The sequence below is a fragment of the Trichechus manatus genome, unplaced genomic scaffold, assembly GCF_000243295.1.
Source record: "Trichechus manatus latirostris isolate Lorelei unplaced genomic scaffold, TriManLat1.0 scaffold00209, whole genome shotgun sequence".
Lineage (NCBI taxonomy): Eukaryota > Metazoa > Chordata > Mammalia > Sirenia > Trichechidae > Trichechus > Trichechus manatus.
Genome location: NW_004444145.1, coordinates 4,130,358 through 4,153,703, shown reverse-complemented (window position 1 = coordinate 4,153,703; position 23,346 = coordinate 4,130,358). Strand labels below are relative to the sequence as shown.

Sequence of the window (23,346 nt, the reverse complement as noted above, 5' to 3'; positions counted from 1 at the left end):
GGTCCCCAGCCCATGATGATACTGATAGGATGCAACAGGATGCAAAAAAGCAAGTAAGAGGATCACACACATTGAGGCTGGAGTTCACAAGTTGCATCTGAACAGTGTCCCTGTGGGTCCAGAGAGAGTCCTAAACTTCAGGTTAATAGACTTGGATTCAGATTCAGGCTCTGCAACTAACTGGTGATCATGGACAAAGTTCTCAACTTCTTTGAGTGTCATTTTCTTTATCTGTAAAATAGGCAGAATAATACCCCTAAATCATTCTTAGGCTAAAATGAGACAACATGAGGATGTATTACGCAATCCCAGCACAAAGTTCATGCTTAATAAATGTTAGTGGCAACAGAATCTAGTCCTCAGTCTTATTGATTCAAAACTGACTTAATTAGCTTACTGAAAGTGTTGTTTAGATGTGGTTAAAGCAATTAGCAGGCGCCCTGGTAGTGCAGTGGTTAAACTGTCAGTTGCTAACTGAAAGGTTGATGGTTCGAACCCACTAGCCACTCTGTGGTAGAAAGATGTGACAATCTGCTTCCGTAAAGATTAGTCTTGGAAAGCCTACAGGGCAGTTCTCCTCTGTCCTACAGTCTTGCTATGAGTCAGAATTAACCTGACGGCAATGGATTTAAAGCAATTAGCAAAATCCAAACTTTAAACAGATTGCCTTATAAACTATAACAACAATTTACTTATTACCAAATGGAGAACTGGCTGGCAGAATAACTAATCTCAGGGAATATACTCTTGGTGGGGGTGCCAGTGAAGAAATTGTGATCAGTTCAACAAATATTTAAGTATCTTTTATGTGCCTGGCATGTGTTAGTGCTGGAGATACAGTGATGAATACACTGGGTCCATATCCCTAAACTTTTCAAGATCCAACTATTTTCTCCTTTGAATTTTTTGCGGATACTACGTGTTTTCACTAATGAAGGCATGCTGATTAAAGGAGGAATTCAGAATTTTTATGAGTTATGGATTTTGATACTCATTATTTGGGATCATATATGTCCCAGCAGCCTCTAGATGACATAAATCCTGCCAATATGAGTCAATGAAGAAATCCTTAAAAAACAAATTTAAAAAAAAAATTCATTTCTTGAAAATTTGCAAAACATGAGGTAAAACATGAAGGCAGCTGGCAATGACTGCACATACATTTTATTCTAGTCTCCTTCTTCTTAGCCTTTTTATTATTTTTCATGAAACTTTTCAAAACATAGTACAATGCATTCTTCCTTACTTCAAAAACAGTGCTTGTAGCCCAAATAAATAAAGCCAAGGGATTTTTTTTTTTTTTAAATCTCAGGAAAACTACCACTACAATGCATTCTTTGTTATAACAAAAGCAGTACTAACAGCTAAGAAGCAGAAAAAGCTGCCCTCTAATACTGCAGAACTGCTCACAGCAGTGCATTCTACCTGCTACACGTGGAAGCAATGATTGGGCCCTAAGATTGAATGCAGGGTAAGAATAACTTATAGGAGTTCTAATCTCTTGAAAAGTACCACTACAATGCACTATTCTTTATTGGAAAGACATTATTTACTGCTCAAAAACTAGAAAAGAAAGGAGCCGGTAACACCTAGAAGCAATGAAAGGCATAAAGGAGAAAATGACCACTATGACTGAATGAAGACTGACAATAGCTTATTCTCACCAGAAGTACATTTTCACAAGAACATAGTAAAGGGTAAAAGTGAGGAGGCTTATCTCACAGAAATAAAGTCAAGCCTGTCAAAACTTGTCAAAATTTTGGAAAATTCACATCCAGGAGGCATCACCTAAGACAACGCTTAATCTACACAAAAATGAGACTCCCACTCAGGGTTTTTCTAGTTTCATGCATTTCAAAAGGTTCCCACCTAGAGGCTAAATGCATTAAAATTGGGCTACCCCCTTTCCAAAGAACTCCAGAGGCAAAAAAGTGGGTTGGATACTATATGTCCCATAGATCTTGAAAGAGTTTAATGGAGACATAGCTATAAAAGACATAACTGCAATATGGCGCGGTATTGACAACAAAAGAAGTGTACACAAGATACTGAGGTAGTACAAATGAGAGTGAAGAATTTCAGGGAGCCGTACATGCAGAGTTTCAAAGGATGGATAGGAGTTTACTACATGGATGAGAAGAGGGACTAGGCATTGTAGATCAAGGGACTAGAATGGTAAAAATGGGTAGTTTTTGCTGGAGCATGAAGTGTAAGGCTGAAGTAAGTTCAGCAGGTAGAGAGGGAGGCTGAAGTGGTATCTGAAACTGGGAAAGCAGGCAGTGGCCAGATCAGAGAGGCCCTTTCATGCCTGCTAAGGAGTTGAAATTGTGTCCTGTAGATTAGGGTGGGTGGGAAAGTAGTTCAAAACAGGGAAGAAATGTGGTCAAATTTGAGTTTTGTGTGTAGATCTCTCTCATAGAAATATGGAAAATGGGTTGTAGATGGGCCAGACTGGAAGCTGGGAGAGTACTTAGGAGGCTATCTCAGTGGGCTGGGAGAAGAATGGCAAAGGCCTGAATGAGGGCAGTGGCAGAGGGATGGAGAGGAAGGACAAGGTTTATGAAACATCTGAGAGGGAGAATTGGTAAGAAGTAGTGACTGTTTGGGTGTTGGGGTGGCAGAGTAAGTAAGAGAGAATCCTAGAATGACTCCCAGGTCTCTGGTTTCTCTGAGCGTGAGTGGTAGTGACACCCAGTGGAAGAGGGGTGCCAGGGGAAGTACGGATCTTGGTGGTTGAAGGTGAGGGTGCTTGACTGAAGGGGTAGATTTAGGAGTCTTCACTATGGTCTTAAAACAATAGCCAAGTAGATGAGATAATGTAGAGAGAAGATGTGCAGGGAAAAGGGAGGCTGGAGAAGGATGGAATCCCTGGAGGAAGGAGACAAAGAGGGTGTAGGAAGAAGATTGGGGTGGATAACCAAAGAGGCAAGAGGAAAAAGAGTTTGAAGGGGGAAGAATTGGCCAACGGGGCCAGTAAGGCTAAGTCAGACAAGAATTGAAATGGTATTCATTGAACTTGGCAATTAAGGAGTGATTAGTCACTTTAGTGAGAGCAGTTTCAGGGGAGAGATTTTGGGAGTGGTAGTGGAAGGGATAGTATAGAAGTCAGAGGAGAGGTGTTGAGGGATAAGTGGGGATGAGCAAGTATAGATAGTGAGGCAGTAGAGTTTGTGGGAAAAGTTAAGAACCTGGGTGTCAGATCAACTTGGGTTTGAATTCTGCTCTGCCACTTACTAACTGTGTGACTTAGGCAAGATACTTCATTCCATGAGCCTGTATCCTCATCTGTAAAAGTGGGGCTATAATAGTAGATACCTCATAGAGTTGTTATGAGAACTAAATTTAACGAAATAATGTGTAAGAATTATTTAGTTCAGTGCCTGGCACATAGTAAGTGATCAATAAGTGTTTGCTATTACTATTACTACATATAGACTATTCTTTCAAGAAGCTTAAGTGAGAAGGGAAGTAGAGAAGGTCTAATAGAGATCAGAAGATTGATGAGCATGAACTTGGAATAAAGAGCATTGACTATTAAAGGATATTGCTACCATCCAACTTCCACGCTTGGATTCAGATAATTAACACTGGCCACTTGAACCGACAATCCCTGAAATCTCAGTGGCTTAACACAACAAAGGTTTATTGCTTACTCACAGTCCAATGCAGACTGGGGAAGCTTGTCTGCATGATTTCTCCAGTGGGTGTGTTAGGGATCTGGGCTTCTTCTGCCTTGTAGCTTTGCCACGTGAAACGCCTGGCCTCCAAAGTTATGGAGACAGGAGAAAGGAGAGAAGAAGGAGGCACACTGGCTGTTAATCGCCTCGTACCAGAAGTGACACATTTCACTGCCACTCAAATTTCATTAGCCAACACTAGTCACTTGGCCTCATACCCCAACTGAATCACAAGGGAGGCTGGGAAATGAGGAGGAGAATGAGGATATTTGGTGAGTACTAGTGGTCTCTGGCATAATCTTCTGGCCACCAGGCTGAGAATTCTTTCTCCCTTGAGCAGTGCTGGAATTACGCTAGTATACATTCTTGAGAGCCCATACAATATAACCCTGGGCATATTGCCAGAAATTAGATCATGCTGCATATTACACTTACTACTTTAAGGTTTTCTTTATGTTTTTGGGAGGCATTGTAAGTCTGCTTGCATTTTGGAAATTTAAATGGTGAAGTGAAGATACCTCTGTTCAGTGTTTCTTCAAGTATATTCCTTGAAACCCTGGCTGCCATAAGACATTTGGCTAAAGAGAGGGCGATTTTTTAAAAATCAACCTTTGGAGTAGCAGAAAGCACTAAGCATATTAGTGGATCTAATAACTCCTGCAATAAGGTACCTAACTGCCCTTATCACCCAGCATAGGCTCCCTCTTCTGCCCTACATGATTCCTATTAATTTCCTGAGAACTAATGTTCTGGACTGTCACAGAGGCGGTCTGTCCTCACACAGGGCACCATCTGCCGCAGCGGCGGCGAATGTCAGGGCGGTGGAGACAATAAACAATTCCACAACTCTTACACAGAAGTGGGGCCAGGAGGGTCACTCTGAGGAGTCGACCCCCGGCTTCAGTCTCAGGAGTTTATTTATAGTCAATACAGCAAACAGTGAAGCAAATAACAGAACAATGGGCTTTGGGTGAGTAACAATGTTTTGGGCAAAGGGAGAAGGAATTCAGGTAAACAAGCCAATCAGTAACAGGACAATAGGTTTGGGAAAACAAGTTGTGCCTAATCTCATTCTTATCGCTGACAAGTCTCCAACATGTCGTATACAGCATAGAGGCCTATGGGGGCTGCAGTTGTCAATAGTGCAGCCATGTTTAAATGACATATATCCCACACTGGACATACCTGTTTGGGCAAAAGAGACCCAGTTTAATCAGCAACAAATTTGCAAATCCCTGCTCAGAGTGTTTCTTCTGCGGGTGGCCAATCCCATCCATGTTCCTGCTCTCTGCTTTCAAAGGGCTATGCTTCTGGCCTTTCTACCAATCCAAGGGTTGCTTTAACCCGAGAACTAATGGCAGAGGTGGCCAGCAGGGCCTGAGGTGACACAGTAAGCTGCTATCAGAGACAGGTGCTACAAGAAACCCTCCTCCCAAGCCTCAGCCACAACTTTTGATCTTCCCACGTCTCCCACACACCTGATGCCTCTGAAACCTGGTGTGTCACTTCTGTCGCCTCATAATCTGTAAGAAAGGAGGTCCTGGGGGATGAGGGGTTCCTGTTCATCCAGCCAGTCAGCCCCTCACAGGAAGACAAGAAAAGGTCAGCTCACTTTTTCCTTTAACCCAGGCAGAAGTGCCCTGATCCCAGAGGGATGGATGTCTCGGCTTCTTAGAAAGTTCACAGAAAAAGGTGATTCTGAAATTCCCTTTGTAAGCCAATCCTACATAAGTTTCTCCCCTTTCCATTTAAACCCTTTTCTTCTTTTTCTATTCTCAATAACCAGAATTAATAAACTTTCTTGTGCTTTTGCAAAAACACTGGCTAGAATTATGGGGTGGAGGGAGAAATCCAATGAAATAATGAAAAACATAACCTTAAGCTTCTTGAAGGGGCTGCTGGTCATCCAGCCACACTGACACTACCCTTCCCTCTCCAGACGGACTGGACTATAGCCCCTCCTCTCAGACAGCACTTACCTGTGACACCCCAGACTCCTCTATCTGCCCATCTGTAGCCGGCGCCATCTCCACCACTCACCAATACCCCCACAAATTTGTCCCCATGGGATAAACACCTTGACTGTTACTATGCACTGTGATTGGCTCAGTGCAGGCTTTGTTTTCCAATTGTCTCCAGGCCCCACGGGGAGCCCAGGCTCCAGGGTATGACTGAGGGCACAGCCTCGTCCTAAGTACTAATCTGTGTCACATTCATCCTGAATATTCCTCATGCCAGGGCCCAGGCTGAGCCCTGAGGGAGTAGGGGAGGGCAGGGTTAATCCAGGGGGACTTGTCAACCTGATGGAATAAATGGAACACACACCCAGGAAAGACAGACTGAGAAATAAGTGTGATCAAATATAACCTAGCCTAGATGCCAGAGGGGCAGTCCAGGAAAGGCTGTTTCTAAGAGAAGACCTGAGGGCAGCTTAAGCTGGAGAGCAGGAAATCAGGTTAGACCAAAGAAAGATACTCCTGGGCACAGATGGAATGAAGTTCTGGAATCTAGTTCATGGTTTCAGGTCTGAGGAGACTTCCCCAGGATTTCTTATCCTATTCTTAGTAGTCAGTCACATTCCACTCCTGAATCAGTGATGCCAGGCAGCAAGTGTCCTGATCAGAGGTTCCTTGGATTGGATGAACTAGCCTCTTTACTATTAAAAGAAGAAAACAAAAACCTCCAAGAAAGACCATCTTTTAAACCATGTCTAAAGCCTTCCTGAACCGTCTACCCAGGCCTTCTTCTCTCCTTCCCAGCTAGTATCTCCCCACTCTTATGCTAATGCTTTTCTGGAGAAACCTTTGCACTCTGGCCCACGTCTCTCGCCAGCACTTGTGACCAGAGCTCTCACGGACAAGTCTCACCTGCGTTCACTGTGACCTGCCCCCTTCAACACATGAGAAGTCCCTGCAGAAGTCTCCTCCCTGAACTTTGCTCTCAGCACTCTGGACAGCGCTGTCCTGTCCAGAAGCCTAGGGAAGCAGGAGGGGACAGGCTAAGGATGATTCTCTGGAATGTTCCTGACCCTGTTCATGTCCTTCTGGTGCAGAATCAGCCCGGACATTCGCTCCCTCTCCACCCTAAAGACACCCACCCTGCGCGGGCAAGACCCACTGGAAGCTCCTGCCAGAGATTTTAGCAGTGATAACCCCAGTAATTGGAGAGCAATGGCAATAAGGTAGCCAAATTATTATCATGCAGGACCGAAGCAGCGCAAATGCAGGGTTCTGGGCCATTTTATAGGGGATTCGTGGGGCGTTCAGGGTGGAAGAGACAACTGTCTCTGAAATGGGGGTGGTAATTTCCTAAATGAAGAATCAAGAGGCCCCAAGTGACCTAAAAGATATGCCCGAACTACAAATTAGGCTGACTCCAGCCCGTCCAACCCCGCACTCCGGCTATTTAAGAGACAAGCCGGGGGACGAGTATCCAGCCACTCTTCTGCGCAACCCGCTCGTCGCCCCCTGCACTGCCCAGTCGCGCCCTCCGCGCAGCCCTGAGACGCCAGTTTAACTACTACCCCGGTGGGGAGCGCCTGGTCTTCAGCAGCTGCTCGGCTGTCATCTCCGGCCGGGTCAGTAGCAGCTCCGCCTCGTTCAGGGCGGGCGTCAAGGGCTCGGCTGCCTTTGGCAGCAAGAGCCTCTTCACCACTGGGGGCAGCCGGCGCATCACCATCAGCGGCCGGGGCGGTGGCTACGCGCTGGGCCAGGGAGCGGATGGCTGCTGCGGCCGCGTGGGCGGCTTCGTGGGCACCGTCTTTGGCAGCGCGGGGCTGTGGCCTGCGTGTCCGTCCGTGTTCCCTCCTGGGGGCATCCCTCAGGTCACAGTCAACAAGAGCCTCCTGTTCCCCCTTAACGTAGAGCTGGACCCCGAGATCCAGAAAGTGCACGCCTAGGAGTGGGAGCAGATCAAGGCGCTGAACAACAAATTTGCCTCTTTTCTCGACAAAGTGAGTCCTGGAGCATCTGCCTGTCCCCACATTGGTGCCCCAGTGGTACCGAAGGGTGCTCACCTCTGCCACTGATGAGTAGTGTGAGAACTTGGGGGAATTATTTAACCGTTCTAAGCCTTCCTTTCCTCATCTGTAAAATGGGCACAGTAATGTTTCTTACCACAGAGGGTTGTAATGAGGATTAAGTGGGATGTTTACAAAGGGCTTAAAACAGTGTCTGGCACACACTCCCAATAAACAAGAGTGTGATTCATTCCTTGTCCAGACACTGGGTGGGGGAGGAGGTGCTCTAGGGGCAGGAGGCCAGTGGAATGGGCCCTCTGAGGGCCCCTGATATCAGACAAGAGATGGAATACACATCCAGGACAGGGGCACTAGAGGGACACAGGTCAGGGAGCATCACAAGGAGAGGATACTTTGCAAATGGGGAAAGGCTTGGAAGGAAGGAAGCAGGGCAAGGATGTAAGCCAGGAAGGTTTCTGGAGGAGATGAGAGAAAGGGCCAGAAAAAGAAGAATGGGACTGAGAGGAGAAGATTCGGAAAGATGGCATGTCAAGCAACATGTATGTGTTGTGAGGATGTTCAGAAATTGGGGTAACAGGGAAAATGTCTCTGGAGATTTGGAGACAATGACCCCAATGAATGTCCAGGCTGATTCTACCCTTGTCTCGACCTGGGTAGAAGGTCTGGACCATGAGTGACAGGGGACGTAATAGCAACAACTTTCGTTTATGGAGACATTACTCAGTGCCTGATGCTGTCCCAAGAGCTTCTCATTCCTCAATGCACAACCCTTGATTCTAGTATTATTCTGCCTTGCAGATGAGAAAACTAAGACATAGGGAGGCTAAGAAATGTGCCCACATTAATAGAGCAGTCAACAATGGAGTGGCCTGTGTTCCTCACCACGAGGTTAGGGAGGAGGAAGTAATGTGGTTGGAGGGGAAAGGGCATGGGTGGAAGGAACATCACCACAATCCCAGACGAAGAGATCATTTTCTTCCTCTTACTAAGTCAGCCTGTCCCTAGCATGTTTCCTTCTGTCCCCCAAGCTAAAGAAATAGGTGAGAAGAGGACAGTTGTGAGTGGAGGAGGGCCTGGTGTTAATGAGTCCAAAAATGTGAAACCTTTAGTCAAGTATGAAGAAATTATGTAAAGATATGGAAACCTACTTTGAAAAATAAACAAACCGAGAACAATCTAGACCACACATGAGAAAGAACATCCAAACCACCAGAGCAAATTCCTAAGGCTATTCCCTACTCACTATTTCTCCCCTGCTTCCCATTTATTTTTACTTAGAAAATGCCAGCATTTATAGCAAAAGAATCTACCACAGTCATCCTCTTTCTTTTAGAGTCAATCTTATTTCTTGCCTTGGGGATCTAGATGGGCATGTCCACCTGTCCAAATGTACCCTCTGATAAGTCTTGGCTCCTTCTTGCCCTGCCTCTCCCTCTCACCTCCAGGATGACTGCCTCTAATTTATGGTCCTCTCCCTACTCTTGTGAGGCAGACAGGATGGGAATTCTGGGCCATGACCACTTTTGGGTTCCAGGTGCGGTTCCTGGAACGACAGAACCACGTGTTGGAGACCAACTGGAACCTGCTGCAGCAGCTGGAACTGAACAACTGCAGGGAGAACCTAGAGCCCATTTATGAGGGCTACATCAACAACTTGCAGAAGCAGCTGGAGACACAGTCAGGAGACAGGGTGAGGCTGGACTTGGAGCTGAGAAACATGCAGGATTTGGCGGAAGACTACAAGAAGAGGTGAGTGGAGAGCAGAGCATCTTCCACTGGAGGGTCTCGATTACAGATGAGGTTTCAATTAGGTGCCAACATTTTTGCCTTGTTAGAGCTTTTACTGACAGTATTGCTATTTCCTTTCCCTAAGGGGAGGGAGGGAGATCCAGACAGAATAGGACTTAAGAGGAGGATGTACCCAAAGTTGTGCTCTGAATTGCTTAAGAAGTGATGTGCTCAATTTCAAGCATTGGAGAGGGAAATGGAAAGAGACAAGCTCAAAACCAGATAGACAACCCAAATGGCTTTGTAGCTCCTCCTGAGTGAGGTTTGCCATGACGGTTCTCAGACACGAAACACCCCACCAATCCCAGAACAAATCTTAAGGCTAAGCAAAAATGAGTTTTTAAAAATTATTTCATGTTGAGGCAGTATCTGTGCTGTGGAATCTAGCTGTTAAACAGAATGTTTGAGAATGTATTTGGAACCAGAGATGATTTCTCCTCTGACTTGAGCCAAGGATGAGAGAGTGATCAATTTAGGCTCTGTGGGACTTGATATTTTGGAAGCTTGCTTCCAGGTGTCAGAATTTCTAGGGATAAGTGACTTCTTCTACAATTCAAAGAGGTGGACATGGTCAGAGTTGGGCTCTTTCGTGTCCCATGCTCAATCTGAAGTTCCCTCAAAGCAGAGCCCTGTCCTGAGCCCTGCACTGAGATCCTTAGAGAGGACGTGACATGGTCCCTGCCCTCAGAAAACACCCGGATTATGGTGACACTTTCTGATAGCCACCAATAAACGGACATGAGTCCAGTGTGAACTGAGATTGAGTGGAATTAGGAAGGAAATTGGGGCCCAGGTGGAGATTTGCACAGGATCTGGAAAGAGGGGAAAGCTGCCAGGCACAGCTCAAATGTCCAGGTCAAGGTATCCAAGGGCCATCCTGCCTCTGGGACTTTCAGAGAGGAAAGGCCACATTTTCCAGGATTGCTGCTCACTAGCTGGGTGACCTTGGGTGAATCTCTTGATCTTTATGATCATCAGTTTTCAGTTTTAATATTTATAAAAATGAGATACTAATACCTGCCTTGCCACCTAAAAGAGCTGTTGGAAGGATAAAGTCAGGTAATGTCCAATAGTGATGTATTAACAGCTCTTAAAATAACTGAACTGCTAGACAAATGTAAAACATTATTTTTCTGGGATCAGAAGTCTTGGATTTCAACCTAGCTTCACAAATAACTAACTGTATGACTTAGGGCAAGTAAACGAATGTATTCACCTTGTTTATAAACTTGGGATAATAATAGATCTTACCTCATAGGATGGTTGTGGAGATTAAGTGAAATAATGTATATGAAGAGTTTGACACATAGTAAGGGGTCAATAAATACTATTATTATTGATTTTTGTTAATTTTATCGTTAATCTCTCCCACCTGTGAGTCCTCATACCACATTTTTTATCTTCCTTATGATATGTTATAAGAGATCCTAATCATAAGTCACCCTTGTCTTAGATTTTTTAGTGCATTTACCTCCTTGTTAAACTGTAAGATCCTAGAGGGCATGCAGTGTGTCTTAAGCATCATTGCATACTCTGTGGCAGAGGTCTTCAAGTTTTCTTCTTCTTCATGGACCCTCTAAAATAATTGCTTTTAAAACTCATCACAATTTAAAAAATACGCTCATCACGATTTCTGAAAATGGACAGTTAAAAATATTTATCATAAATTTAGGTAGTTACAAAAGATGTAATTTCAAACATATTATGGATATTGCCTTTTAAAATCCTAATGGCTACATTGTGCACTTAAATGTATCCATTTGAATCTAAGTACCATTGCAGTTTAATATCCACCATTGCTCATCTAAAAAATTAATGAACTACTTCTGCTTGAAAAATTGTAAAATTTACCTTGTTCCTCTCAACATCTGTTGGAATTCCAATTTTCATGTCACTTTCCCCACATAATTTTATCCTAATGCAATATATTTTTATGCCTTAAGTCTTTTATTGATCACCATAGCTGCCACAAAATATGCATACAAATTGAAATTTTTAGAAAGTTTATTCATGTGGTCATGAGTTTTTAAATGCTAAAAATTAAGTTATTAAAAGAACAAAATTTGTTATTAATTTTGTTAAAAATTATTAAACATAAAAGTAAAAAATAATTTTATAAGTACATTTCTTACTGAGGTGAATGGAGCAGATTTTTTCCTTAGTACATCCACGTATGAATACTGCTTGTTGCTAGAATGAGCTAGCATGCAGCATTAATTCTAGTCCTTTTTTTTTTTTTTTTTTCTCACTCTTACATAAGTGCTGGAAAACTTTGATCATATAAATAGATTTTAATGGAAGAAGTTTTGCAAGAGCAGTGTTACTCAGTTCTTTGGATGCTTTTCCAGTTTTACTGCTTTTTCTTTTTTCCAGAGCACCTATCAATTTCTAACACACTATGGAATTTACTTATTGTTTTACCATATGTTTATAGTTTATTTTTTCCTCTCTTTTTTCCACGAGGACAGGGATATTTGTTTGTTTTGCTCACTGATTTATCCCAAGTGCTACAAAGTGCCCCACACCAACAAATATTTCTTAGATGAAAGATTACATGTCACAGAATGGCTCATGAAAGATCGTTTTGAGCGCTCAGATCATTCTTTCTTTTTGTTGAAAGCAGACATTGAAAACCACCCGACTAGCAAAAAGGGTTTGTTTCCTAGTCAATAAATTTATTTTTTCTCCCAATTTCTAGGAATTTTTTCAAAATATCTTTACCAAAACGAATCAAATGATCATTGCTTATCTTACTTAATCTGCCCCTTAGAAGCATCATGCTTAATCTAATAGACCAGAAAGTTTTGGGAAAATAAAAACATTGTTAGTATTCAATACATTTTTGCCAGTTCTTTATCTTTTGAAAATAATATGTTTTTATCCTATGCTTTTAGACATGTACACACACACACACACACAGTAACTTTGGAGCTGCAGATTTAGCTCATTCAATTTATGGAAAATATCTGTCGTCTAACTTAAGTAGAAAATCCAGTCTTCACTGTCAAACTAGAGAAATAAGACTTACTTTCTGTTGGAAAAAAGTCTGACTTCATTTCTAAATTCAAATAAAAATGTAAATAGACATTTTGGGAACTATTCCAAAAACCACCCAGCAATGAGCTCAGGAATACATCTTGTACAATAAATTATTAAAAATACTCAAGACTAAAATGATATAGCTTTACTATAATTAATACATCTATGTTACAAAACAAATAAATATACTTTTAATTATGCATTGTAATATATTTTAAAAATTACTTATCTATAAGTTATTTATGAAGTCAATAGTGTGCTAAAATACTTTTTTTTTTTTTCCTAAATGTGCGTACATGTGTATTGAGCTCTGGCATTTGCTTTCAAGAATAATGAAATAAGTAAATAATAAAAAATTATTTATAACAAATTAGATTAATGCCGTTAATTTTGACAGGAAGCATGATCAAACTTTTCCTATGTATTTTATGAAATAAAGACATAAACTGCTAAATGCTATTTGGTCTGGCAGCTAGCATATACCTTTATTTTTATTAATAGGAGATGGGCAATATTAAACATTTACTAAGACAGCAGGGGAGCCCTGATGGCAGGGTGGTTAAGCTCTTGGCTGCTAACCAAAAGATCGACAGTTCGAATCCACCAGCCTCTCCTTGGAAACCCTATGGTGCAGTTCTACTCTGTCCTGTAGGGTTTCTTTGAGTTGGAAATTGACTTGATGGCAATGCGTTTGGTTTTTGGTTTTAAGACAAGGGATAAGAATGAACTGTAATAGAAACAACTATTTTATGACAAAATTTGGTTTAAAAAAAGGTTTCAACTACCTTTTGAGTAACATACGTGGAATCTGAGAGAAACTGTATAGACTGTCTTCTGTAGGTTTTACCCATTGTAACGAGCAAAATTTGGCAGTCTCAGAAAACATTTCAGTCACATTTAAAGAACCCAGTTCACTAACCTGTACTGCTTCAGCCATTCAACAGTGCTACTCTTTGCAGCGAATGAGGTGACATGGGGATGAGGGAAAAGCTAAAAAGAATTGTTTATGTGTAAATATATGGAAAAAAAAGTCATTTTCTAGCATTAAGTATTTCTTACCAATGCTCTATTTGGTTTGCTCTCACAAGTGTTCTGTAATACATTTTCTCTGATAGTAGCAGGGGATGGAAGAAATGAGTGCTTTAAATGAAATAATCAGTAATCTTACCTCCCTAGTCTACAATGTATCTGAATTAAGAACATCTCAGCCCCATCCAAACACCCTCTTTCTAAGGCCTTGCTTCACCTGGAACAGAAATATACATAAGAAATAGCAGAGAAAAGTCTAGGTGACCTTGGATTTGGAGCTGATTGTTTAGATATAACACCAAAAGCACAATCCATAAAAGAAAGAAAAAGTCGAGAAATTGGACTTCATTAAAATGAAAAACTTCTGCTCTGTGAGAGAAATAGGTACAACGTACAGCCCAAAGGATGGGCTGTGACACCTTGATCAACCAAGAAAGGAATGGTGTTTGGTTGATGCCTAGGAAGTTTTGCACCCTGGGCCAATGCACCTGACTAGGGTGCCAGATGGTGGAGAGCAGCAGCTTTATGTTGCAGCATGGGGTGGGGGTAATTGTGAAAAGGTGAAGGTCACTGAGACATAGAGTCTGCTTGATGTCTTAACTACAGTTGCGTTCTCAGGCAGGTCCATTTTAGGGAAGACTGCGGATGAACTGAGGAGCTAGAAATGAATTCCTTTACATTTTCCCTTGCTCTATGTGCTGTAGGAATACATGGACCCCCAGTTTGAAGACTGCCACCCTGCAGCTCTTGGCACAGAAGTGAACACTGATAGTGAGCATTCGAAGAATTGAATTATCCCAATAGTAATGCTTCTCCTCTCTCTTTCCCCATGTAGGTACAAGGTGGAGATTAATAGTCGCACAGCTGCTGAGAATGAGTTTGTGGTGCTCAAGAAGGTAAGAAGGGAGCAGGAAGGGCCAAAAAAGCCCAGAGGGCTTCCTGAGAAGACCGCACGGCGATGTTTGTAGGATGACAAGGGGGATGCTGGAAGTCACTTAGTTCCTTGGGCAAGGGTGACTGGGGTTTACACTTCCCAGCTCCTCCCTTCAGGTCCTTGCCTGGGATGCATGCTGCTCCCAGCATCTACCAGCTTAAAATCCAGGCAGTCTGCCACGTTGCTGGTGTGGCCATGTGCACCAGACACTTTAGTTGGTTTGCTGAATGGTTCTCTTGGGACTTCGCCTTCCCCTGTGAAACATGGGATGGAGGGATTTAGAGGGCTGTTCACACATGGCTCTTACTAGGGAACCCCAGGCTCCTCATGGCAGGGGGGAGGGGAAAGGAGGGCAGGTGGTCTCTCTCAGGGTGACCTAATTGTCGTGTGTCCCCCAGGATGTGGATGCTGCCTACAAAAACAAGATCGAGCTCCAGGCCAAAGTGAACTCCTTGACAGACGGGATCAAATTCTTCAAGTGCCTCTATGAAGGGGTAAGGACTTTGCTGATTTCTCTTTTGTGGTCTGCTTCTCTTACAAGTGGCTCTGGCCCTTGCCTGCAGCCTGGATGATTGTGTGGGCCCAGGCTTGGGAGGGAGAAGCCATTCAACTCAGTGAAGTTAACATTCACCAAGGCCCTACTATGTGCTGAGCATTTAGCTAGGCTTTTGAGGAGACCATAATAGAGAAGAAATTATTGCTGTCCCCAAGGAGGTGACAGTCTGGTAGGGAAAACAACGCAGTGATGAGTTTTGGGAGAACCAGGAAACGCATGGTGAATTCTGCCTGAGCCATCAGGTAAGGTTCCTGGAGAAAGATCAGGAAGATTTCAGTGGGTGTGGGGAAGGGCATGGCATTCCTGGCTGAAGGAGCAGCACAGATGTGGACTTAGAAGTCCCTGGGAGGTGCCAGGGCATCAGGGGCATTGGCGGATGCAGAGGCCTGGAGAGGGGAAGGTCACTGGGACTCCCTAGAGGGCTCAGAGTGCCACAGGGAGTTCAGACTTAATTCTGTGGGTGAAGGGGAGTCATTGTGGGTTTTTGAGGAAGAGAATGTGGAATGGGAATAGGAGAAATCCTGAGTGCATGATGGAGAGGCAAGACCCACCATTTGGAGCTGAAAATCCAAGGCCTCATTCTTATAGGCATGGCAGGCTGCTGAAGGTGGGGTTCAAACACTGAAGAAGGATAAAAAGTGGTGGTGAGGAATTAGTCCCAGGGAGGGTCAGGAGAGGCAGTCCGTCACGGAGACTCTCTAACTGGACACCGTCTTCCCACTGTCCCCCAGGAGGTTGCTCAGATTCAGTCCCACATCAGCGACACGTCCATCATCCTGTCCATAGATAACAACAGTGACCTGGATCTGGACAGCATCATCAGTGAGGTCCGTGCCCAGTATGAAGATATCGCCCTGAAGAGCAAGGCCAAGGCCGAGGCCCTGTACCAGAGCAAGGTGAGAGCTGGGTGCTAGGTGTGCTGAGACACCATGACCGCAGCTGCTGCCCTCTCATCGTGTATGCATGTGCCTGTGTGTGCCTGTGTGTGCATGCATGCATGTTTATCTGGGCTCAGCAGAGAACTCTTTTGTCTTGGTGCTGAGCCTTGTTGCCTTCCCAAGCCCAGAGAGCTCAGTCACAGTCTCGACATTGTGCTGGGGACATACGTGGGGCTTAGCCCTTCTCCTGACATGGTCCTTGGCTAATAGCCGAGTTCACACCAGCCACAGCCCTGGTGAGACTCTGACACAGTGTTCATGGTAAGCCATATTTTTCTTCTTATTTCCAACTTTGGCAAAATGAGGACAGGAAATTCAAACTCCACAGAGGTTCTCATGTATGAAATCCCAAGAATCCTATTGACTGGAGCAGGCCTTCCTGCCCAGAAGGGTATGAGGGTGTCACTTTCCTCTTCCTTCTTCCCATCACTTCCTCTCTTTTTCCCTCGCTCCTTCCCTCCTCACTTGGGTCTACACTGTTTAGATATTGAAAATGGCATGTGATCACCCTCCCCCACCCTTAAGCACAGTGAATTCTCAACTGTCCTTCTCTTGTCACCCAACCCCAGATCCAAGAGCTCCAGGTGACAGCAGGCCAGCATGGTGATGACCTGAACCTCACCAAGGTGGAGATCTCAGAGCTCAACCAGCTGATCCAGGGGATCCGCTAAGAGATCGGGAATGTGAAGAAGCAGGTGGGTCTCTGAATTGGGTTCGCTAACGAGAATATGGAAGAAGGGTAAGACACAACGCCTCCTTAGAGAGTGTACAATCCATCCAGAGAGCACAGTCAGCACACATATGGAGTGAGAAGGCATCCCACATCGTGTGTGGCCACTCTGTAAATGCTGGTGGAGTTCAGAGGAGCTGGAGGTGGATGAGGTCCAGAGGGAAGCTTCCTGCAGGAGGCGATTCCCTTGGGCTGGGAGGCAGAAAGGAGAGGAGAAGGTGTCCAGGGAAGGAGCCGGGTAAGGCCTGGATGAGAGGTGGGGATGTGCATGGCATGTGTAGGGAGGAGAACCACCTACCTGGTGCAGTATGTCCACAGTGGGGATGGGAGTGACAAGTAACAGAGGGTCCACTGGGCAGGAATGAGAGGTTATGAGCAGCCTTCAAAGCTAGGCAATGGAGGTAAAACTTCATGTAGAAGTGAAAGGGAGCCATTTGCATGTTTCACATGATGAATGGTGGCTAGCAGTGGATTTTAGAACAGAGTGAAGAAGGAAGCATCTCCTACCCTAGCCTCAGGGCTCTGCTGCGTGCCTGGCCTTCCCTGTGGTTGTGAAAGTGGCTTGGCGTACACTGAGGTCTCCCTTTCTGGGCATTATTGGGACCACACCTGTGGTTCCTGATAAATGTGGAAGATGTCTCTTACCTTCTGATGAATATGGTTTCTTAGCATGGTGGAAGCAGGCAAACCCATGAGTTTCCCAAAGTTTGTGGAAGTCAGTGCGAGGATTTGAGGCTCAGCTTCCTAGGCAAGTCAAGTTGCCCCATCTCCTTGCCCTCCCTTCCTCTGCCCCCCTACTCCTAGCCCTGCACACACACAAGAGGGGAAAAGGAGGAGGAGAGGAGGGTCTCCGCTGTGCACTGAGCTCATGGAAGTGGAAGAAAGAAGACCAGCATTAACTAAGAGCGTATAGTGGTTTTTGTTTGTTTGTTTGTTTTAAATCAAGATGTGCATAAATACAGGAAAAGTGCAAAGGTGTCTGAAGCTACTCTCAGCATTTGATTACAGAGTTTAACTGATAAAACACTACAAGTTCATGGTTGGGTGAGCTTATTACCAGAAAGAGACTTTGAAGTGATCAGAATGACACTGTGTTGTGGAGGTCAGGGAAGACGTCCTCCGAGGGGAACAAGTAGGGGTCACTCCTGAGGCTTGGTTTCCATCACAGGTCCTCTTGCAGACTCTCAGCCAAAGTCCTTTTCTGCCCTTCTGGCCATTTCCAGCAAAGAAGAAACCCATAGTGTCAACTGCAGTCTTTTGACATTTGTCGACCCCAGAATCCATTTGAATATTTGTCTCAGAGGAGGCCAGAATTTCACCTCCTCTCAACTTAGACCACATTCATAAGACCCAGGCTTTGGAGTCACAGGTTACCCTGATCCTGGTTAGTGAACAAGAGAAGAGGACAGTTTGACTGAATTCAGATCACAGAGTTTATTTCCACCCCGCTGAATGAGTACATCACCACAGATCCAAGAATGGGACATGGTTTTCTGTGGTTGCGCAACTGGGCCTTTTGTGATTCCTCTGAGGCTGCGGGACCCTCATCTAAAATGCAGTGGTGCATGTGCTGTTGGAGGCCTGCTGGCCAAGGAGGGTGGTGCCAGCTGGACAACAGTCTAGAATCCCATCTGGCTTCAGTTCCAGCTGCTCTGCTTGGGATAAGGCAGACTTGACTACACAGGAAGGAGATATCCCAGAAAGAGAATCCGAGTGCTTAACCAAAATTAACCCATTGCCATCAAGTCGATTCTGACTCTTGGTGACCCCATGTGTTAGAGTAGAACTGCTCCATAGGATTTTCTTGGCTGTAGTCTTTATAGAAGCAGATTGCTACGCCTTTCTCCTGCTGTGCCAGTGGGGGGCCTTGAACTGCCAACCTTTAAGTTAGCAGCCGAGTGTAAACCGTTTGTTCCACTAATCCCCCCAAAACCTTAGCTGAGGGACCAGAGCATACACCCAAGACTCAAAGGCTTAGGAAGCCCACCTGGGAGCTTTCACTTAAATGCAAGCCCAGAGCCCCCTACTGCAGTTTTCTCTAGCAAGTTACATGTTTCCACTTAATAGCAAGTGTTTGTAAAATTGTAAAACCCGTTGTGCAAAAGCATCTTTTAAGCCTGTTACCTGTTAGCATGACCCTCTGGGGAATTTTGAAGCCCAGACTCTAAGTGTGGTGGGTTTATTATCAATATAGTAATATTACATTAATAGAAACTTCATGAGCCCCAATTTTTTGTTCACAATTTACAGGATCTCCCAAGACAACCTTCACACTATGGGGCTGAATCAAGTCCAGTCACCCAGGGATTTTTATCAGGGTTGGCATTAGAATCTTACAGCCAATTTTACAGACCAGGAGGGAGAGGGCGTGGGCCACATGCCAGGTACCCCCTTCCCAGTGCCCCTTCCTCCCTTTCTCCCAAAGTGAGGGCTCTTCACCTTCAAATCCGAGGCCTGAGCTGGGGCAAAAGTGTGCCTGGAGTCAGGGAGAAAGACAGATTAACCTCTGGTGATGTCCAAAATTGGATAAACCAGGAGAGTCTCCAGGCATTTACTTCAGTCAGGACCAAGTGAGGGGGGGTTGTGCGGGCAGGATCTCAGAGCTGGGATCTGACTCAAATGGCTGAATCTGTTTGCCCCTCAGTGTGCCAAACTGGAGATGGCCATCACCGATGCCGAGCAGCGGGGGGACTGTGCCCTGAAGGATGCCTGGGTCAAGCTGGACAAGCTGGAGGCTGCCCTGCACCAGGCCAAGGAGGAGTTGGCCCGGATGCTACGTGAGTACCAGGAGCTCATGAGCGTGAAGCTGGCCCTGGACGTGGAGATCGCCACCTACCGCAAGCTGCTGGAGGGCGAGGAGTGCAGGTGAGAGACCAGATACCTTTTGTCTGGGGCAGTTATCATATGGAAGTTTGTTTCTGTTCAGCTCCACTGGGGAAAAACCATATACAGAGTGGGCTTGCCATGAAGCAGAAAGGCCAAAGTTAGTAAGAAGGACTAGGTTATAAAAATATCAAAGAGGTGGTGAGAGAGGAAGTATTAGCATCATCAATGTTTGAGATACAGAGCATCCCCTGATCCTTCATGAAGCATTCTTGGTGGTGAGTGGGGAAGGGGCAAGATGGCCTCCAAGAGTTATCCAAATTCAGAGTTTCTCTGACAAAGCCTGGGACCCAGAGAGATGCTGAGCTCATTCCTCTTAATTGTCCAAGACCAATGATATAGCTAGAGGAAAGCAGAGGCACAGTTATCCCACACAATAGGTAATCTTAAAGCCACTCTGCTGGAGGGCTGATACCTGTAGCAGCTTTATCATTTTAGTTCTCCAACTTCTGAGAGGTCCCACTGGGGTCTATGGGATGGAGTGGGGGCTGGCACTTCTGCGAGGAGAAGCTAATTCTCAGAGATGACTGCCTGGATAGATGCGGTGGCTGTTTATGGAGAATTTATCTATTTTTTCTTTCCCCTTCTCAGGATGTCTGGTGAATATTCAAATTCCGTGAGCATCTGTAAGTACCTGTAGGACTTGGTCCTGCCTGTGGTCACCTTACCAGACGTCTAAGTCTTTCATGACATGAAAGAGAAGGCAGAATAACATAGGGGGATCAGGGGAGACTTAGGGGCACAAACAGGGAGCTGCAGTAAGAGGGACTGAGAGGAGCCTGAAAGGCGAAAGGATGAAAAAAAGAGCTGAAACAACCGCCTGCAGACTCGAAAGCTAGAAAGAGTGCAGGTGAGGTGTTGTATTTCTAAGAGGCAGGGATACTCCCAGCAGCCCCTTCTCCAGCAGCAGCAGCAGCGTCATCAGAAGGCCCCAATTACGAGCCTTTCTTCTTTTGGTCCTACCCATGGGGACGTTCAGTGATAGAGCCCTGTCTGCTAAGAGCTTGGAGTCTGGCAATGACAGATTGACATAAGCTGATAAGAGAAAGGGCTAATTACATGAAAAATGAAGCCACATCAGGTCAGGGCTGATATAAACTAAAAATACACAACAGAGAAACCTGTCTCCACATGAAGCCACCACAGGGCAGAAAACTAAGGAAGTGGTTGGGGTGCCTGGGAAGGACTCTGAAGCAGGGTGCAGGGCTAACTGAGGCTGGGGTCTTCTCTCATCCGCTCCAGCTGTCATCAGCAGCACCAGTGCTGGGGCAGGTGGGGTGGGCTTCCGCTGGGCTTTGGAGCCTCGAGCAGTTACAGCTACAAACCTGCGGCCGCCGACGTCAAAACCAAAGGCAGCTGTGGCAGCGAACTCAAGGATCCCCTTGCCAAAGCCTCGGGCAGCAGCTGTGGAACAAAAAAGGCGTCCAGATGAAGGGCAGCAGAAAGCTTCAGAACCCATGCATCTCCCTCTCCTTCCCCGTGTTCTGTTTCCAGCCAGCAAGTGCCTCCCGTCACCACGGTCCCAATCCCATCCCCCCTCTGCTGTCCTCAGCAAGGCAATGCTCTGAGAGCAGCAGTCCAGTCTTGGCTCTCTGGGCGACCATTCCTCCTTAGTCCCCTTCACTGGGTCACTGCCCCAAAAGGCAGAGAGAACACACATACCCAGGGGCCGGCCTCTCCACCCCCCTGCCTTTCTTGGACCTTCACTTCAAGGGGCTTATTTTATCCTGTGATTTGGAGCATGTCCAGTTCTCTGCTTCTCCCTCAATAAACGACCAATGCTATTTGGTTCTTAGGCTGGAATAATCTGTTACTCAGGATGCTGACATCTGCATTGCTCCACCTGACTTTTCCTGATCTAACGCGTGCTGCCCTCAGGGTCCTGGCGTCTGGTTCTGGCTGTCTGGTTCTGGCGAGGTAGGTGTTGGGTGACAGCCGATCTGAGTGAATAGCTGAGTTTTATTACTGATGCTGCCGCCAGGCAGGCTCAGTACTTCCCATGCATGGTGTCACTTATCCCACACAATGGCCCTGTGAGATGGGCATCATTACCCCCATAATACAGAGGCTCACAGGAGACATCTGGACTGTCAGACGTCAAAGCTTTAGCGTGGCTTCTAGCTCAGGTTCTCAAAAGCTCCTGCAGTTTACTATGCTAACTGCCTGTTGTTGCTACAGTGGTCACTCTTTTTTATTTTATTTTTTTAACTTCTGCCAACCCACTCCCCAGTCCTACTCCCCGGCCACCATTCTGTTTTCCTTTTCTTCCAGTCAATTTCATTTCTACCCTAAAGTTTGAGGCTCGTGTGTATGTCAGTTTATGGCTGCATCTATACCTATTGTGTATATACAGTAGTCATTCACTGAACATATTTTTAGTGAGCACCAACTATGCCAGAAACTGGGGAGGCGAGAGGAAACAAAACAGGCTCAGAACCTGTCCTCACAGAGCTTACATCCTAGTGGGGAGAATGTAACAAAGAACTAACAAAGAAATATATAATACAATGTCAAGGAGTGATAATTGTTACTAAGTAAAATGAAATGGAGTAAGAGGCCAGAGAGATGCAAGGATGCTGTTATAGGGGTGTGTGTTTCTGCACGGGTGTTTGTTTTCTAGGGCTTAGTTAACACAGCCCATTTGAGCAAGGCACATGTTGCAGGATTGTTAAGGGCGTGGCCATCTTACAAGCGTAAACCTCATTTGGGAGTAGCATTCAGGGTGTCTGTGACCCCTTCTTCCACATCATTCCTATCCTTACACTCCAGCCTTTCTCCAAGTATGCCATGAATTTTCACACGCATGCACTGTGCTGATCTCAACTGTAGGTGCTCATTTCCCATTGATTGAAAGTCTGCTCATCTCTCATGGTGCAGCATTTCAGCCATGTTCATGCTTTTCCTGGTCCCTCCAGGTGGAATTCATGGAATAATCAAACATTAAATGACAGGCAACATTTTAGCCACTCAACCCATTACCATCCCTGTCCATTTTAGAGATGAGCAAACTGAAGCTCAGGTAGCTGTGATCTCCCCAAGTTCCAGCCCTGGCGAGTGGCAGGGTCAACACCCACAGCACTGTTCCCGACTCCATGTTACAGTTGGTGCTTTAGTCTCCTGGAGTCATGTTAGCTGCTCACATGTCCATCCCCTCATCCTACGCCTCCTGTCCCCTTGTCCCAGGGTCCTCAGGTCTCGCTCACAGCAGGCACTCAATTCAATTAGCTGCAAATGCAAATGATGATATGCAAATGGTGAAATACTCCGTGTTAATTTTATCTGCATTGACATGTATGCAATTTATATGACTTATTGTCTAAACGGGAACACTTATTCTGGACAAATGCTAAACTGGATCTAACACCACAAGCCAGGACTGTCTCAGGCAAACGGTCCCCTAGGTCTAGCATACTGACTGAGTCATCATATACCTGGCTTCAAATCCTACCTCTTCCAATTGTTAGCTGTGGCCTAGTGCAAAGGTGCCCTGGTGGCACAGTGGTTAAGCACACAGCTGCTAACTGAAAGGTTGATGGCAGTCTGCTTCTGCAAAGATTATAGCCTTGGAAACTCTATGGGGCAGTTCTACTCTGTCCTATAGGGTCACTATAAGTCCGAATTGACTAAACGGCAACGGGTTTGGTTTTTGGTTTGGCCTAGTGCAAGATCTTATAAAACAGGATCAACACAAACTGGCATTTACTGAGTACTTTCTACATGGTAGGTGCTGTTCTCAGCACTAGTTCTTCTAAGCACTTTATGTCTGGCAACTCAATTCTCCAACAACCTGATA

General features: G+C 45.3%; 1 protein-coding gene across 1 annotated transcript; it reads left to right on the top strand.

The window, feature by feature from the left end:
• Positions 1-4,636: 4,636 nt before the first annotated feature.
• Positions 4,637-20,985, top strand: KRT72 (keratin 72). The gene is given in 12 exon segments (XM_004388390.2): positions 4,637-4,647; positions 6,730-6,833; positions 7,088-7,629; positions 9,191-9,405; positions 14,348-14,408; positions 14,845-14,940; positions 15,734-15,898; positions 16,510-16,635; positions 19,315-19,535; positions 20,145-20,179; positions 20,796-20,837; positions 20,840-20,985. Coding segments are annotated over 12 exon segments (1,764 nt in total).
• Positions 20,986-23,346: the final 2,361 nt, after the last annotated feature.